General features: G+C 39.6%; 1 protein-coding gene across 1 annotated transcript; it reads right to left on the minus strand.

Moving 5' to 3' along the window:
* Nucleotides 1-509: 509 nt before the first annotated feature.
* LOC145442471 (ATP-binding cassette sub-family B member 6-like) lies at nt 510-16,819 on the minus strand. Its single transcript, XM_080320390.1, has 14 exons — nt 14,877-16,819; nt 14,720-14,793; nt 13,235-13,312; nt 13,042-13,174; nt 12,149-12,306; nt 10,570-10,807; nt 9,416-9,525; nt 7,659-7,850; nt 6,407-6,538; nt 6,196-6,348; nt 5,422-5,600; nt 3,834-4,047; nt 2,678-2,841; nt 510-1,732 (listed from the first exon to the last, which is right to left on the minus strand). Exons 1-14 carry the CDS (start codon nt 15,055-15,057, stop codon nt 1,597-1,599), a joined length of 2,142 nt encoding a protein of 713 aa, XP_080176516.1. The 5' UTR covers nt 15,058-16,819; the 3' UTR covers nt 510-1,596.
* Between the last annotated feature and the right edge of the window lie 1,436 nt (nt 16,820-18,255).

Genomic DNA, 18,255 nt, shown 5'->3' on the forward strand with positions numbered 1-18,255 from the left:
GAAGCAGGGCGTCAATAGCATTCGGTTAATACGAGTTATTATAAATTCTGAGCTGTTAGTAATGAATTGCGGTATCACAGGTGAGGCTTAGCCCGTATATTAGGGTTACCATACGTCCTCTCAAGGGGACTTGTCCTCTTTTTTAAAGTGTCCTCGGAGGACGCTCAAATGTCCTCTTTTTTGAGATTTTGTTCTCTTTTTTGGAAAAATGTACCATTTTTACAGGATTTTCCTTCGGTATTGCAAGTCTGAAAATGTTACAAGTGGTACGACGTCGTTAACCCCCACTCTACAGTACAGGCTCAGTGCGATTGCGGATCACAATGTTCTCACATTTCATATGACGCCTAGTCTCGATCTATTTTTCAGACTCCCAACGTGAATCTCCTACTAAACGCTGAAATATATTCGACGTCTATAAAATTGATTATTCTTCTCGAGTATGTACTGCCCAGGTCATAGGTCGCAGAGTCGTAACAAAAGTCAGGAAGCAGAAAGTAGAAACACAATCGGCGAGCACACATATTTCTTAGTACAGTAATTGAAATCACAGTACGAATACACAATAAACAAATGCAACGGGATGAAACTGAATAGAGAAAGACATATGAATATAGACACATAGACACTATATACGAGAGTGCTGGTTACAAACACGGCGAAGACACGCAAGCAGAAATGTACTATCCAAGATAAATGCATGACTGATTAATCAAATCTCTGAAATCCGGCACCAGAGGCAAGTAAGCGAATAACAGTGTGATGTAACGATGCACCAATCATAATGCCACAGCTAGAAGGTAATTACGTTCAGGGCAAGATCGCACATTGGCGAGACGCCAGACGCATTCTGGATGGTGAAAAGCGCAACAATTTAACAAAACAGAACTTTGAAGAAATGATGACCTGCCTCAGTGGCGTCACAGCAGGACCGTGATAGCTGTGTAACTCGCTCCAAGCCGTAATTGAAACAAAAAATTAATGTACTACATAGATTCAAAACACGTCCGGCTCTTGGTAGGTCATGTCTAAAAATCGCATTAGAAATTGAGGAAATATTACGAATAATGGCGTTCATTTCCACTACAAAAGCACAGTATTTTCCACGAAACAAAAGACGGCTCATACGAGCAATACTGCACACGTTTGTCGAATTACACGCAAAAACGTACACACATTGGCGAAGTCAGTAGTGCGAAAGGGTCATGCGAGTCAATTTCTTTAACTTAACATAAATTAAGAGTCATACGCACAATATAGAATTTAGTCTATATGTACTCACAATTATGTTGGGTTATGATGAATCATGTTGGGAATCTCCAGGGGAGTGTAGGACGAAACCTTAAACACTTTCAGGCATAGCCGCCGAAATGGATGGCGTCGAACAGTGCTGTACGTTCAAGATGAGTCCAGCGGTACAAATGCGATCAACACAGGAAAATATTGCACCCGTAAAGATAAGAGAATTGGGAATCAGCGTTCACAAAATTAGTGAAAGGAAAGGGAGCGTAGTCACAAATAAATACACGGGAACACACAAATGAAAACAGACACATTGACAGGAAATATTAGAATGCTTCCTGGGGACTGTTCTGTTCAATCCGTCATTATTTTGTCTTTGCCACTACAGCCATCCCCTTTCTCATTAGCATCGCTGCTTTCTGTAATATCTGACAATTGCTGAGACCACATTCCAGCGTACACTCCGTTGAGTTTCAGCAATTCATCGTGACTAGAGAAAAAATATCGGTACGAAATTCAATTGAAAATTGTGAGGAAATTGCAGTTTCGAAACTGATCTAGTTGGGGCTGAATCAAATCGGAGATATGATTTCATAGTAGAGTGTCGATTGTAATTCGCAGACAGGAATACATATCAGTTCTATTTTTAATCCATACGGTGACGGTAATGGAAAATAGGTTTGACTACGCTTTGATCAATCAATCAATCAATCAATCAATCAGGTTTATTAATATTTTCATCGTTTCAAAAACATCACAAGACTGCGATACAATGAAAAGATAGGAAGGTGTCGAAACCACTTGGAGTAGCCTTTAATATCAGACACCCACCTTAGCCTAGGCGAAGTAAAGAAGAGGCATGCACACTGAATGAAAAGTAATGCAGAGAATATAAGGCGCAAGCGACAAAATGAGGTGGTATGTGGCGGAGGGCGAGGTCGATGTTAGGTCGTGGTCCGGTAATCCTGAAGACTGGCTAGTATTCATTTAGAAGAAATTGCTTGTATTTCGACTTTCGACTTGATAAAAGAGAACCTGATACATTGAGCAACCATGATGCAGCTATTAGGCTCCATTGTTGGTTCCACGTCAGTCACGAACATGCATTTCGCAAAAAAAGTGTTAAATTGTTTACTCATGTAATTTTCAAACCACGCTACTTCCAACTGTAATCGAGTAGAAATTAACGACATTATTTCCATTCAAGTAGCTGCTGCTCGATGACTACATCAGGGTTCGCCGGAAAAGACAGCGCGATTTTACGGAATTGTAGCGAAAATCAATGCCGACAGAAAATGCTGACACACGTTTTTTGGTGGGCACGTTTGGGACGAGAGGAACTTTTATCGGTAAATCAGCAACTGTTTTCGGGATTCAGAAGCTGGATTGTGCGCCACACCACCAAACTGTTACTATACTACCACGCCATAATTACCTTCCCCTTTCGGCGATTTCTCCGTCTTGCAGGACGATGATGCAGCTGGCGTTCACGATTGTCGAGAGTCGATGAGCCACCACGATAGTTGTTTTTCCGCTACTAATCTTATTCAACGACTCCTGAATATGCCGTTCGGTCGTTGTATCCAACGCTGACGTTGCCTGTGCAAATGAAATTGAAAATTTGAGTTGAAGCATGAGCCTCAGCAGTATACTTATGCATGGAAAAAAATCCTCTGCCGAGTAATCAAGTAGGGTCTGTTTGCTTACTCTACGCAAACGACATTGTATTTAGGGTTCTACGATACTATTAATTGACCAATTCCAAGTTTTCACAAGTTGCTGACAAGTAAAATGCATGGGACACTGTTGCACACAGCCTACTAAAGTTCAAGAATTTTTGGGAAGTAGACTGGCACAAAGCGTCGCGAAAGGCTCTTATGCAAATTTCACTCATAAAAATGATACAAATGCGTCTCCTTCTACTTGGCAAAAATTGCAAAAAGTAAATACTTTAAACCTCATGAGCCCCTGACGTAGTAGTGGAAGTGGTCAAAATATCACTACTTGAAAAAAGCAGCGTACGTACCAGATCCTTGTAGCCGGAGAGAGTTGTTTGAAAAGTAGCTCACGTGATTCATAAGATGGTACTCTATTAATATTGGCTGAATTCACATAATTTAACAGCAATACTTCGCAAAATTAAGAATTGTTGCTTCTTTGGATCACCTTTTTCAAAGTAACCATGTTGTAGGGGATTTGACAGCAGAACAGTTACACGGTAATAGCTACGGCCGATGATACTGACTGACCCAATCAATAGGTTTCACACATCAGATACACAACATAGCTAGAGCAGTGTTATAAATGAGCTCCGGAGCTGGAGGTAATATATAATATAAGAGATCTTCGGATCTGGAGCTGGAGTAATTAAACATTTACGCCTGCTCCAAAGCCCTGGCGAGTATACAAAAGTAGAGGAAGCGATTTCCAGGTAAGTAATAAAGTGAGTATTCTAGATCTACTTTTGCCAAAAAATCTTAAAAGCTGTAATGTTGAAGTAGAAGTAGTTGAATATCATAACCACGCGAGTCAGCAGCGCAAGTAGACAAAACTTATTGAGTACTCCAAGGAGTTAAGCACTCGTAACCAACCTCGTCAAGCAGAAGTATATCGGGAGATTTCAATATCGTCCTTGCGATTGCGACACGCTGTTTCTCCCCGCCACTGAGTTTCAGCCCACGTTCTCCAACCATGGTGTTATATCCGTCCGGGAAGCTGACTATCTTGTCATGGACGTCGGCGGCTAGGGCCGCCTCTTCCACTTCCTTGTCTGTGGCGGTCACACGTCCATACCGGATGTTGTTTCTGTATTGACAGTTCAGAAATTGTTAGCGTGAAAGTAAACCATTACACGAGTGACGTTAGCAGCCACGTATCTCAGTGGTCACATCAGTGGTTCCTAAACCTTTTACAGCTTGTGGCACACTGCAAAAATATAAAGTGCGTGCGGCAACACTTATTACAGATGAAAAGTTGGTTTGAAACATCCTGGATGGATGTGCTTGTTAATATGAACATATATGACTGAAACTTGCATTGCATGCATTGCTCGTTAACTCCAAGCAGTCTCTCTAGTTTGCAGCTTATAATTTCAGTCAAAACGGTCAAGTCACATAGTTCACATGCTCATAAATATGCGAATGGCGATATACGGTAATTTTGATTGCTTTTGCGCCGATTCTGTAGTAGGATTTGGGGGCGACAGCCAAAACCCAGCCACTTATTTTTTGAGGAAACAGCGTTTGAAAGAAAGGGATGTTACGGAAATGAAAGATGTCTTTTTCTACCGAAAGACTGCTTGATTCACTGCTTCCAAATAGATTAACTACTTATTTACTTAACTACTTGGTAACAACAGCGGATTCTGAGAACAAATTTTTTAGTGCAAGCTGAAGTCCAGATCACAAAACCCTTAAAATAGGAAAACACGCTGTACTGTTTCATAACCGCGTTGGCATAATAGCTATGAGCAAGGCGTAAGCGCAGAACTAAATAATCAAAACCAAATCTTCAATATACTCGATTTAATTCCAATAGATTCACGGCACACCTGATAATCTGTGGCGTCACACAGTTTGGGGCTCACTGGGTTAGAGCGTCGGTCTTGTAATACGCAGGTTCGGGTTCAAGTCCCATCGGCGGCAGCAATGATGCTAATGTTAGATTCTAGGGCAGTGGTCGGCGACATGTGGTCCTGACGAGTTTGTTACTGGTCCGCGAAAAGTTTGTATGCTTGTGCATAGTTGTCAAGGTCACTGATAAAAATTATTTAAAAATCAAGCCAACCGCTTTAATTAAACGGCTATTTAAAATTTTATTCAGATTTGGACTTGGACATTAAAGTACAGATTATTATCAATTACAGGGGCTGGACTCAGATTTAGACATGATACGATTTGAATTCTGGCTTCGGATGTACACATGGATTCAAATCTCAAATCTGGACCACGTTTTGGACTTCAAAATCGTAAATCCGCTAATCCGTGCCATACAACCAACCCTAATCCGCATGCTCATATGTCCACAGACCATGGAACATTCTTATTTCTCCTCTTACTATAAATTCACTAGAAAATACCGTACCTAAACTCAGAGCATCGCGCTTGCGTATCACGCCGTAACAGGCCCGAGACACAAGTTCCAAATACATCAACTCAGACACAAAATAGCGATACTCACTGTATGTTATCGTTGAATAGCACAGTGTCTTGCGGCACAACTCCAATATATTGACGAAGAGACGACTGAGTAACGGTTGATATATCTGTTCCGTCGAGTTTGATGACGCCCGCCTGGATGTCATAAAATCGGAATAGCAGACGAATAATTGTACTTTTGCCGGAACCAGATGGGCCCACCTAAAATAACAAAACGAAGGTCAAGATTGGAAAAAAATCCATCGAAATGTGTGTGTAAAATTGACACGTCAAATCGCACTCATACAAATAACATTTAGGTAAAGCTAGTGGCCTTACCATGTGCTCAAACGGATTGGGTTCGTTCATATTTGACTAGGCTTCGTCTATCACAGAACATGCATTGACTATGGATGATGCTTGACCTGTTACCTGTTATTACAGCAGCTTTCAGATTAGAAAACTACATCATAAGCAAGCAAGCTGAAAGCATAGCACTACTTGGTACAGTTTGAATTGATCGAAACATATGTTTAAGTACACATATTCGCAATGAAGACAAATGCTATAACAAACATCAAATAATAATTTATGATCACCCAAACAAATTATCAATCCCCCTGTTTTGCCAGACCATTGTGAAAACAGTTTTCAGACTAGCTAATTAGAGGCTATCAAAGCATTGCCCCAATTAGAGTATGAATTGGTCGCAAGAATGTGGCAGTGCTCGCACATATTCACAGTGAAGATAAACAATCATAATAATTATCAAATCGATCCTAATAATACATAAATAATGATCACATAAACAAATTACCAATGCCACTGTTTCTCCCGGATTCACTTCAAATGAAATCCCTTTCAAAATAGCCTTCTCGGGCTGATACGAAAAGAAGACATTGTCAAATTCAACAGATTTGTCATCTATTTTCAAAGTAATTGCGTTCGGATCATCGACAACTTCTTGCTCCTGTAAAGAGAGCAGTTTGACGACTGAAGTTTTACCGGAAAATTCCGTAAACTCATACTTGATCAAACAGCTCAAGCATGTTCTCCATGTCGATGAAGCTAGACTGGGTCATGCGGTAGTATGTGCCGAAATAGTTCAACGGGCTGTACAACTGCACAATGTAAGCACCGAACAGCACAAAGTCTCCGACCTGACGGATAGAACAGTAAATTTAAGTTATTTGGTGCCGCAAAACAAATTAATGGACACAACCGAGCCAAGAAATAAGACCAGGGATCCCAAGTGGTCATTCTTGGTACCTAAGTAGAAACACCATAAATTTCTGCTCATGCCAAAACTAACCAAAACATCAAGTGAAAGTTGAAAATGAAGGTATGGAAAGTACTGAAAAAGTAGATTTCTTCAAGGGGGGGTTACATACTTTCAGTGGATAATCATATAATCATATGGTGACTACATTTGAAATTGCAAGGTACATCTTAGGGATATACATAAAATGATTCATGAGGTAATAACAGGGTTGTAACCAAGTCACAAGTCAATTCAGTTTTATAGTTTTGACTCGAGTCAAGTCGAGTCATTTTCAATTCACCACCGAGTCAAGTCCGAGTCCAAGTCATCGATCAGAGGTTCGAGTCCGAGTCATGGTATTATGACTCGAGTCCGAGTCCAAGTCATTGTTTTGACTGCTCAGTTTCCAGTTAAAGTCTTGTTAAACACACTTTTGTAACTGTGTTTGGTGATATCAAATGGTTCACATTTTAATATACTAATTTTCCTCACTTTTAGCAGTTTCTGGTCGCATTTTCAAGTACTAGTACCAATAGACGAAATACCAATAGGGTGGCTGTGTTACTATTCTGTGAAATTACAATGAAATGTCGGTCATAGCCGTCTGAGTCTCGAGTCATACGCAGATTCGAGTCCAAGTCGAGTCAATGCACAGATTGACTCGAGTCGAGTCGAGTCATTTCCGTATTTTGAGAAAATGACTCGAGTCAGACTCGAGTCGAGTCATGACTCGAGTCATTACAACCCTGGGTAAAATTTCAGTGACCCTGGTACTTGGGCAATTTTGTCCAATCGGTGAAATGAGAAGATAGCATCGCCTAAGAAATCAATACCTTGAGTTATGATGCAATCAACCTATTTTCATTATGTCAGTGTTTTGTAGGGTACAGTAAATATTATTTCTATCGGAGACTGGTCAATGTTTTTTTGTTCATCGTTTTTTGGTTCTAGCTTTCATTGCGTACAAAAATTCTGGTGATTACATCAAATACAAGCAATAATAGAATGAGGCCGCTTACCTGAAAAGTACCGTCCACAACCAATTTCGCACACAGAATGCATCCGACAAGCAGCCCGACGTTGATAATCAGACTTTGCGACACGTTTAGAAGAACCAGCAAAGCGTTACTCCCAAATTCGGAAGACTGGTAATCGACAATGGCATCGTCGTACTTCTCCACTTCGAATTTTTCAGCGTTGTAGTACTTCACCTGTTATCACGGCAACATATTACGTGACGCACAGCGGACGCTCGGAAAACTGGGCAGTTCAATATAATGGCCTGAAAGCGAGCAGAGGTGGTCGACAACAAACTATGTTCCTATTTCTTTAACTTTTTTGTTATACTCAAGTAAGATTTGTTGACTTCCACTTTTAATAAACTGATTTTCTTAGACACATATATTTGTTACACTTTGGAATTGGAAATAGGTAAAGCAATTTGGTCACTTGTCATTTTGTGTTGATCGCACAAAGATGCACTTGCAAATTCAAAAGCAGTCACCTCCGAGTTACTGCTAATAGTATACCAGCAAATCTACCTTTTCAAACTGCTTACTCAAGGACATATCAGATCTTACTACCACTTAAAGTAATAGGACGTTCCATATTTTTTATTACCGTACATATACAAAGACTCGTGATATACATACCCACGATCTGTGCATCCATATGATATGCTTATCATGAATGTATATGATGCTGGACAAGGAAGGTGCAGATATAGCCTTACAAGGCGTTCTAACGAGTAGTTTGAACTGTCTAAGAATTAGCTACTTCTGCATGAGTAACAACGCTGACTCGCTTGTGCCTTTGCAAGCAACCCACGTTGCATGGCCACAGTAACCTTGCATGTGAGCACAGTTGGTCCTGCATTATATAATATTGCAATTCAACATAGAGGGGTCGAAATTGTAATGAATCTTCCATGTGTCACATTGTTAACAGAGGCGTAAAGTGACTGAAAGCTTCATTGTGAGAACCAAAGTCGGAAACAAATTGTCAAGGACTTTATCTATCTATCTTCATCAAAAAGACAACGGCTTGCTCCGATCACACCATCATACTTTACATTGAGAATCGATGTGTGCACTGCGACCTTGGGGCGAAAACTGGAAATCTCAAGTTTCCATCGTTTATCATCATAACATTCATAAGTATTAAGTACCTATACTACTCAACAGAAATAACGGTTTTGTGAATAAGCGATATCTTAAAGTATTGAATGATGATTTATTATAACCGAATCTCGACCAGTATGCCTGCAATGTATGAGTGCAAAGTGAGTGACACATCATATGCTTTCCATGTAATAGCTGAAGAAATGGGACCAGAAGATGTTGTGTCGAGAAACTGGGTCAAGCAAGTGCAACAGTGAAGGAACGCCGACAGAACTTTCGCAAATGGTTAAGAAAGCGAAGATGCGCAACAGTGACACCATATAGATTTATTTATGCATCATTTTTATATGGTACACAAACTCCACCTGAAAATAGTACTATTGAGCTAAAGCGATCTCTCCGCCTCGATTTTTTAAAAATTTTATGCCGGTGACGTCATATTTCATAATATATTAGTTGATACAATGATCTTTCCAATTCTCTACTAGATGCTGACGATCACCCCTGACAAGTGTCAGCCGATAATATTCGGGCTATTTCAATATGAATATAATATTTGAAAATTAGCAACTTCTATCTTCCTTAGAGCCATACGTCACCACCAAAAGAGCCTTGTCTGGCTCGCGAACAATAGGTTCCAATTTGGTATAACTCACCGTCTCAAAATTTAACAAAGAGTCGGTTGCCCGTTGCTTTGCCTTATTGTCTTTGGTGTTCATATCTCTTCGGTATTTGGTTCTCCATTCCGTAATCAAGATAGTATCAACTGCAATAAAGGAATATCAAAATGATATCTACATTTTGTAGAATATATATAAGGTTGCATGTAGGGCTGAGCAAAATCGACTACAAGCGTGATTTGATTCTGAATCGAGTATAAGGCTACAAGCATAGTATTCGAGTATCCCTCATTATGATGTAACAACAGTATGAGTGATGCTGAAAGTTCTATTATGTAGGTTTTATGCGACCACAAAGAACACGACATCAGCAGCATATGCATCAGATTAAAGGTCTTTGCTATTTTTAGACCATACCTATTTCTTTGCACTATCGAATGTAAATACGGAATGGCAACAACTGATTTTTCTGATGGTCATGGAGGCTGGAAACTGGATTGCTTCGCGGCAGTGATTGTAGGATTTCCGGCAATCCAGAAGCTATCAGAGCGCAGAATTTACTGAATCTGGTATTGATCATAAGCTACTGTCACACCGATTCTGAACATATATATTAAAATATGATCAGACACTGGAATAACTCTGAATTTGCCCTCCAAGTCTAAAATATCGGATTTGTTCGAACAATCCGAGACCCGCAATTGGTCATTGTTCTGCGGTCATCCGATTGCTCTGAACAATGCAGATTTCAGATGTTTAAGGTAATTTTTGGTCAGGTTTCAGGGCCCTGACCATACTTTAATATATATTTTCGAAATCAGTGCGACAGTAGCTTTCGATCAAGACCAGATTCAGTTGATTCCGAGCTCTGGGTGATAACTTTTCGATTGCCAGAAATCCTACAGTAGCTGTAGCAAAACAATTCAGATTCCAGCCTTAGCGAAGCAGAACGGTCGTTGCCACTGCATGTTAACATTCGACAATTGCACTTTGTGACAAAGCTGTTGCTGATCACGACTTGTGCTACCGTAAGTAGCTTTGTAGTACATGTTTCGTATGCTCTGACATGACCAATCGACGCTTGCAGCCTTCTACACAATCCAAAGTGGAAAATAGTATGAAATCTATAATTCACGTTGATAGCTTCACTGTTAGCAATAATTTCAGTACTTGAAAATATCTCCACTTACGCAAGTATAATGCAATGCACACAAAGATAATCAGTCCGAACCACGCGTTAAACGAAGTGACGAAATACGCGATGGCGACCACGATATCGGCAATAGTCGGCAGAATACTGAAGACGATGTACGACAGCAGGGTGTTGATACTTTGCGTTCCACGGTCGATCGAGCGCAGCACCTCCCCGGTTTTTCTGGACAGGTGCCAACGCAGCGACAGAGAATGCAGGTGTGAAAAGAGTCTCGTCTGAAATAAAGTCAACGACTTAACAGACCTGAAGGAAAATTTTAACATGATTCATAATAGGCCTACACGTCGAATCGGTTGATTCAATGATTTTTTTCATAACCGATGGACTAATGACCCCGCAGAAATATATCAAGAATAATAGACAATAAAATAATAAAAATCTGAAATTCTAATTCTAAATTTTAATTTCAATCTACGATAATACGAAATTCTTGTACGAGAAATAGGACCCCACATTTTCGGACGAAATGTTTTACCCATTGACTTTGATTGTGGATCCCACTTGCCAACTATGGCCTGTGTTAGAATCAGGGGTGGTGAGAGGTCAATAACGAATTACAGTACGTTTGATTATTTTCGCACAACTCGAGAGCAATGTTCCTGGACTACTTAAATTTCAGTGAACAGGTTTTTAGGCTTTATAAAGCTCAAATATTAATGTTATCAGTTGTATTACGATTTTTTGTCAGAATATACTTTTCCGAGGACCTGCCAGTAGAAACCAGACTTTGAGTATCACCAGCATCGCAATCGGAGCTGATTAGTACAGCAGCGTGTACAATATGTATAATACATAAAACAGTTTAACAATGTCCCAAGTAATATGAAAACCATCATTTTCAACAAAACATACATATATATATATAAATTGTATAGCTGATTTACTGTAACTGATTCCCCTTTTGAACAATCCAGGCCTTTCATTTGTTAAACAGGAAGATACAATTTCCACCAAGTTCATGACAAAGGTTTGTGACGATGCAACATCACCAAAGCTTATTGATATTATTGGATGATGTAATATGAAGAAAGTTCAATCATTCTCTCTACTATCAAAATTATAATAGGTTGATAGAAAAATCAACTGGCAAGTCTGTCAAACAAGATTTTGTTGTTAAAGCAGCAATGTAACAAATTGTCACATGCAAATTGGCATTGCAAACTTGGTAAAACGAACCAACATTTTTAATGGCGGCCTAACAATCAATAATTTTCTGTACATTTTCAAGACAAAGTTCTATGGAAGTGAGATGAAAACATGTTGCTTCCGCAGATTTTAAGCCCAAAACTGGCTTCCTAGCATAAGCGGTTATCTAGATATGGTCAAATCAGCTATTTTCGACTCGTCCGATGAAATTGCATGGCCACTAGAGGGTGAAAGAACCTAAAATCATGATAGAAGCAGTTCATTTGAGATTTGGGACCAAATATCAATGGTACTTTACGAAATTCAAATTTTTCTTTTTTTCACTCCACCCTACTCTGGTATGCATAGAATTTAATAAAGTCACCACTGTACTAAAATCTCAGTGTTTTTAGGCATCCGTCGCAACTCACCTGCACCCTTCTGTTAGTGTACTGTTGCACAGGAATCCACAGAAATGATCTCAATCCTTTCAGGAAGCCACCTGCTCCTTGCAGGAATTTCATGGTCACGTATAATCCGATTTGAGTCAAGATGTAATCCCAGGACTCGCCATACGTTAGTCCATTAACTGAACAAACGTATTCAATATGAGACTAATTGGGAATCGGCCTATCACAAAGTCGAGCACAGAATGAACGCCCCAAAAGTCGAAAATTGGATAATTCATCGCGACAAAGATTATGTCATGTCAACTTCAGAGTCATTCAGGAAAAAGTAAACTTCAATTACGAAAAATTACATGCGGGCAGGTGATGACTGATGGCGATGGGTCTAGGGCAAGTTTTTGTTGCAGTCAAATCAGTGGAAACTTGCACTTATTTTTCACAAAAGTTGCAGTAAAAAGTTGCACTGAAAAGTTGCATTTATGGCCAAGTTTCTTGAAATTATTAGGGTGCGAGCTGCTCGAATCTATCCGTATCCAAGGCACTGTAGCAAAACTCAGTGTTGAGGACTTCAACAAAATCGTTAGCTTGAAAAAATTGACCCGGTGGAAATATAATTTTCGGCGGTCTACCCTGAATGTACGTCTAATCAGAAAGGACCTCAAATTTAAACGACAGTGAAATAATGGAGGAAAGTTGCGATATAAAATTCCTTCAAACAGCTTAATACACCATACTACATAACTTCTGAGCATCTAGGAAGCTGCCAGAAGCTGTAAAAAAAGTCGCAAAAGTTGCAAAAACTTGCCCTAGTGATGACATTCTATCGTATAGGCCTTGACAGATTCATTCGTTGAGTAAGAGTCGACACCTCTGCTACATACCAAAGCTATCTCAAGAAATAAAACGTGTAAGCTTACCAATATTTTTATAGAGTATAGGGACAAACACATTGACCACTCTTCCAGCAACGAGACAAGCGATACAAACCAATACATTCAGCTGAAGCATGACGTTTCCACTGGGCCACATATAGGGCCAAAGCAAATTCATCTGTAAAAGGATAACGATCACAAGACGGGGCCTTGTTACGCAATTCAAATTGAAAAATACCTTAGTTTTCACGCCCCTCCAGGTAGAGCCGCTTTGCTGGCCGAGGTCACCCGTTTTCCTCGAATTGAGCAATTTTTCCTGAACAATGGTGACATTGCATTCTAAAACCAAAGGTGGTCGCTAACGAAATACTTTTACTATTTGGAGTATTGAAATAGGTATTGTCTTCTTGCACTGCATACTCGAGTGTTACGTTCCAGACTTTCCAAGTCATAGATTTTCAAGCAAAACTACTTATTTCCTACATTCGGAATTCTCTAAAGTAAGAAGTAATTTTGTGGTATGTTTGCGTCGCTTTTATGATTGAAATCATTATAGCAACAGAGCGAAATAGTCGGAAATCGCACCAACTTTCATTGTCGTTAGTAGTGCGATTTTTTACCTAAAACGGAAGATTTCGACCATAAAAATCTTAATCTTGACAAAATTTTGCCCTCATGTATGTAAATTAGGCGTTTTCGCCCATAATGTTAGAATTTGTATTAGGTACTTATCATCATTTCTGGTTGGAACTGTCCGTCCTACGAATTAGTTTAGCCTGAAAACACTTTTTGACTGAAAAACTGACAAATTTTTACATCAAAAAACTTTATTTTAACGAAATCTGGACCTATGAAGAATTCGATTCGTTACAGCATGCATTATGGTAGAAATAATTGAGATTTGTTGTAGTACAACGAGTCTGTCCTTAGTAAGTAGCTGGTCAAGAATGGAGAAAGAATGTCTAACAACAGCAGTTGTTGGCTGGCAACACCAAAGTTGTGCAATGTGCATAAATTGCTGGTGACACATGGTGTTGCCTCATTAGGACAATGTTGTCTACATCACAATTTTTCATCATGCGCTTCTTGATATAAGAACCAATGCCCGCGCAGTCTTGCTACAGTTAGGATATTGCGCTACATTGAGCAAAACACCATGTCAACCTATTTGTTTCATTTGACTGTTTATGATTCACAATGAATAGACAATGGGACGTCTACAACGGTATGCCTATGAAGTAGGCTACAAGACGTCCAACGATAAGTTCACCGACAGTGCAAACATCTACGATACAAACGAAATGCGGGTTGCAGAAAAAATTTTGACTTTGTAAACAATTTTGACAATTTTTTTCACGTTACACTAAAATTTTGTACAAAATTTTGACTTTTTTTTAACATCTCCCTAGACTAGTCATCAGTCGTTCACAAAGATGTAGCTTGCAATTTCAGGAGTAGCCACCGTCGATCAATTGCTAAAAGTATGCGACCCCTCGATCAAATCTACTCATAGGAACTACTTACTCAAGTACTTTCCAGACCTTTGTTTCTACTTCCACTTGAAGTAGATTTGGCATGTCTTAGAAATAGCTACTCTACTTGTAATTGAATAGAAATTTACAGTGTCACTACAACTACATGATTACCAACGGTGACTGCATTGACCACCTTTAGCTGTAACTTTATAAAAGATATGTTCATACAACAATCTGCTGAATCTTACCATTCCATTTTTGACGTCTTTATCAGAATCGACATTGATGAGTAAAGGCGCGTCAGGACTTGGCACTTCGGGTGCTGTGAAGGAAATTAAAAGAAGGTACTGACCAGTTGACATTTTTTATCATACAGTAATATCACAAAAGAAATCAAAATCAAACCTTCCAGTTGCTTGCTTTCCTCCATAGCTGAATTTGAAATTTGGGTGGGATCCTCTATTCCGTAAGTAGAATTCCTATACGAGTGGATCGAATGCTCGGAGTAGCTAGACCTTGAGCTTGTGCTATTCCTAGGTGTTCTTGGGTTGGATCCAGGGGGTGGCGAGTCTATAGTCATACTCATGACTGCAGAATAGGTTACCGTAACGCTTGTACCTAATGAATGTGGGTGATGATTGGAGATGCAAATGGGAAGGTGGCAATACAATTATTGCGAATCTGTTGAATGAAACAAAAAATTGTGGTGAGGGGCCTGTATATAAGGTGTAAATAATTCCCTGCATATTATGACATTAATTCAATAGCAACTGTGAACAGGTGAACTAAACAATAGTATTGAAGCGACCACACACATTTCCCAGTCCACCGTGACAAGATCGTTGGTAATTGCAATTCCAATATCGAATCACATATGTTCAGTTGTTATCAAATCCACTGTTGACTAAGCCTGATGACTAAACACATTTCCTTGCTGAGGAAATATAATGCAAGGTTGGCATTTTGATCACATTGAAAGCCAAGCCTGTTGCAATGTTGACTCCTGTCTGACTTCTGACTAATGTGGAAAGAACAAAATTTCATAATACAACAAACAAACAACAGGTACAGTACTTGTAGCCTTTTAGCGTCGAAAATAATGGTGGCGAAGGTTGATTGTCAATGATATGAAACAAATATGGGACATAGTGGTCACAGAAGTAATATTGAATGAGTGCAAGATTGAGAACCACGTAGCAAAGTCCTCAAAATATCACATTCACATATGCATAAAGCTAACTACAACTACTCCCATAATTACAAGAAGACAGGTAAATTTACGCTACTGTACCATAAACATACCATGAGATCAGGCATGACCTAAAAATGTCGGGACAAAACAAATATGGTTGAATTCAGGAATTACAACACTAAGTATGTATAATAATAAAAAAAGAATTAGAGACACACTAATTGAATAAATATTTTAGAATTGAGCATCACAAATAAATGAACTAAGGAATTCAAATCTACTCGCCAATCTCAAAACGGTGGTATGTGGTAAGTATTGGTTTAATTGAGAATTCTTGAAAGTGGAAACAACTAGACATGGACAATGGACAAAGATGTCTGATGGTTGCCCAACATATGAGCATGCGCCACAATGAAAAACGACAGTTGAGTATAGAACACTTTCTGTGATTGATGTGGAATTGAATCAAGAGTTTCATTCTGATGTTAAGTTTCTGAATCTCTGATCCGACAACTTCATATTATCACCTTGCTTCAGCCTTCAGAAAAACACTATTTCCAGAAATTCAGAACATGCTGTAAAGCAAACTCCCAGGTGAGGAGGTGAGCATGGTGTTGGTCAGATGGACTCAATTACGCAGCCCAGTTTTCTACTACTTCCGATTCAAGTAGTTTCGGTATATCTTGATAATTACTACGTCTAATTAAAACATAAATTGGCGACAGTCGTCGAGCATGTCCATATTCAATCGAAATACAAGCAATTTCTACTGAATCATTACACTAGTACCCTCAAGATTAGCGGACCACAATCTGACTTATCGACCTCGCCTATCGTGCCTGACACATGCAGCATTCATTTTTGTCGCTTTCTTTTATTAATCTTTTCTTTTATTATCCATTAGTGTGCATGCCTTTATTTTGACTAAAATGATGATGACATTATTACTTCAACTGAACTATACTACCTTCGGATAACTCTCTATATGCTTCATCTTATTTTACCATTCGTTCAACAAAGAACCACGTTTAAATAGAATACATTTTAAAATTCTATTGATACATGACAAAGTAAACCGGTTTCAGGTCTACCTTAGGAAATCTACAATATATTCCATAAATGCGGGGAAATTCCCACAACTATATATGACCGGCACGGGAGACGGACGCCAAACGCCACTCTCAATGACTCAAACGCCGTGGTGTGGCGGCATCTGCCATTCGGTCTACGTGGCATTTGGTATTGGTGAGTGGTTCAAAGTTCAGAGGTCCTGACGCAGCGCTACCGCTGGATCGCTACAACACGTCTGGCGTCTAGCATTTTCTGACACCGTACAGCTACATAACAGGACTGACTGATAATATTTATTGATCGTTACATTATTGAGAGCTTCTTTGTTCGGTTTATTAGGATGTCTGCTACAGTTATTTTGTTTGTTAGGTTGCTTATTGTCGAGTTTTCTTGTGGTAATGGCAGCGATTGCTTTAGCTGAGCGGTCTTGATCATCATTATCATAATTTTATTTAAAATTTTGACGCAACTTATTAAAATCGTTACAGTTGAAGAAAAAAATTGTATCCCATGCTACATGGGTTTTAAAACTTCGCAAAAGCTAGATGTAGCTACTAGCTACACGCTGTCAAACTGCTAGCTGCCAAACACTGCAAGGCGTCTGATGTGATCTGAAGATTCCACCCAGGCGCCAAACGTCACGCAGAGAGTGGACTCAGTCGCCGCTCCGCCTGTGGCCTTTGGCGCATATGCCGGTGTAAATCCTATCGGGCCACAGAGCTAATGCGGCGGTTAGTAAAAATCAGTCAGCTGTTATTTGTGACCGGTGTTTTCCCCGATCTGATATATTCATTCTACGTGCTGTGATGTACCGTTGTCACATACTGATCTGTTGCTGAGCTAAATGGCTATGATTTCAATAATGCCAGTGATATTGTTGCACGACGCTGAAACGAACTGAAAGTGAGTTGGTATTACCCCGATGAATATGTTGTTATACTGTGCCAGCAATTGAAATTGATTCACAGCAGAATTGCTGCACATACGAAAAAGGACCACGATAGTGATCTAGTCAAGTAGTTAAGTAGTGTTAGTGTGGCACTTGTTCCGTTTTTTTCTACAAATTATAACATAACCTGTCTCATTCCCTTGAATTGCCTTCTATTCGCAAATATGAAATCCCAAGTACTGGTGTTAATTGATAGGCAAGATAATTTGAATGTCTCCCTCTTCCATAAAGTTGTGTTGCTCACCCTACGGGACAACGTTCCCTCTAACTTTTCAAGAGTCTGCGCACACTCACCAACCCACTGTGCGGTCCCTTGGACATTAGTGCGTAACGCCTAAAAAAGGCCATTGCCACGGCTTTTTTTAAGCGCGCAGCTCAGAGGGAACATTGCTATGGGGTGACCAAGACCATCGTTTTTCGGGGGATAAAGCTCCCTTGAACTAATATATTTGCCCCCTTTGTCCATCATCGTTTGACTCAACACTTGCCAATTCATTAGGCAGCTTAAAATTTGATATACACGCCACCTTGTCACATGCTCGTAGCATTCCCTTCTGCGACAGACCATCTTT

The sequence above is a fragment of the Botryllus schlosseri genome, chromosome 7 (genome assembly GCF_051294905.1).
Source record: "Botryllus schlosseri isolate E-star chromosome 7, Bs_hap1, whole genome shotgun sequence".
Lineage (NCBI taxonomy): Eukaryota > Metazoa > Chordata > Ascidiacea > Stolidobranchia > Styelidae > Botryllus > Botryllus schlosseri.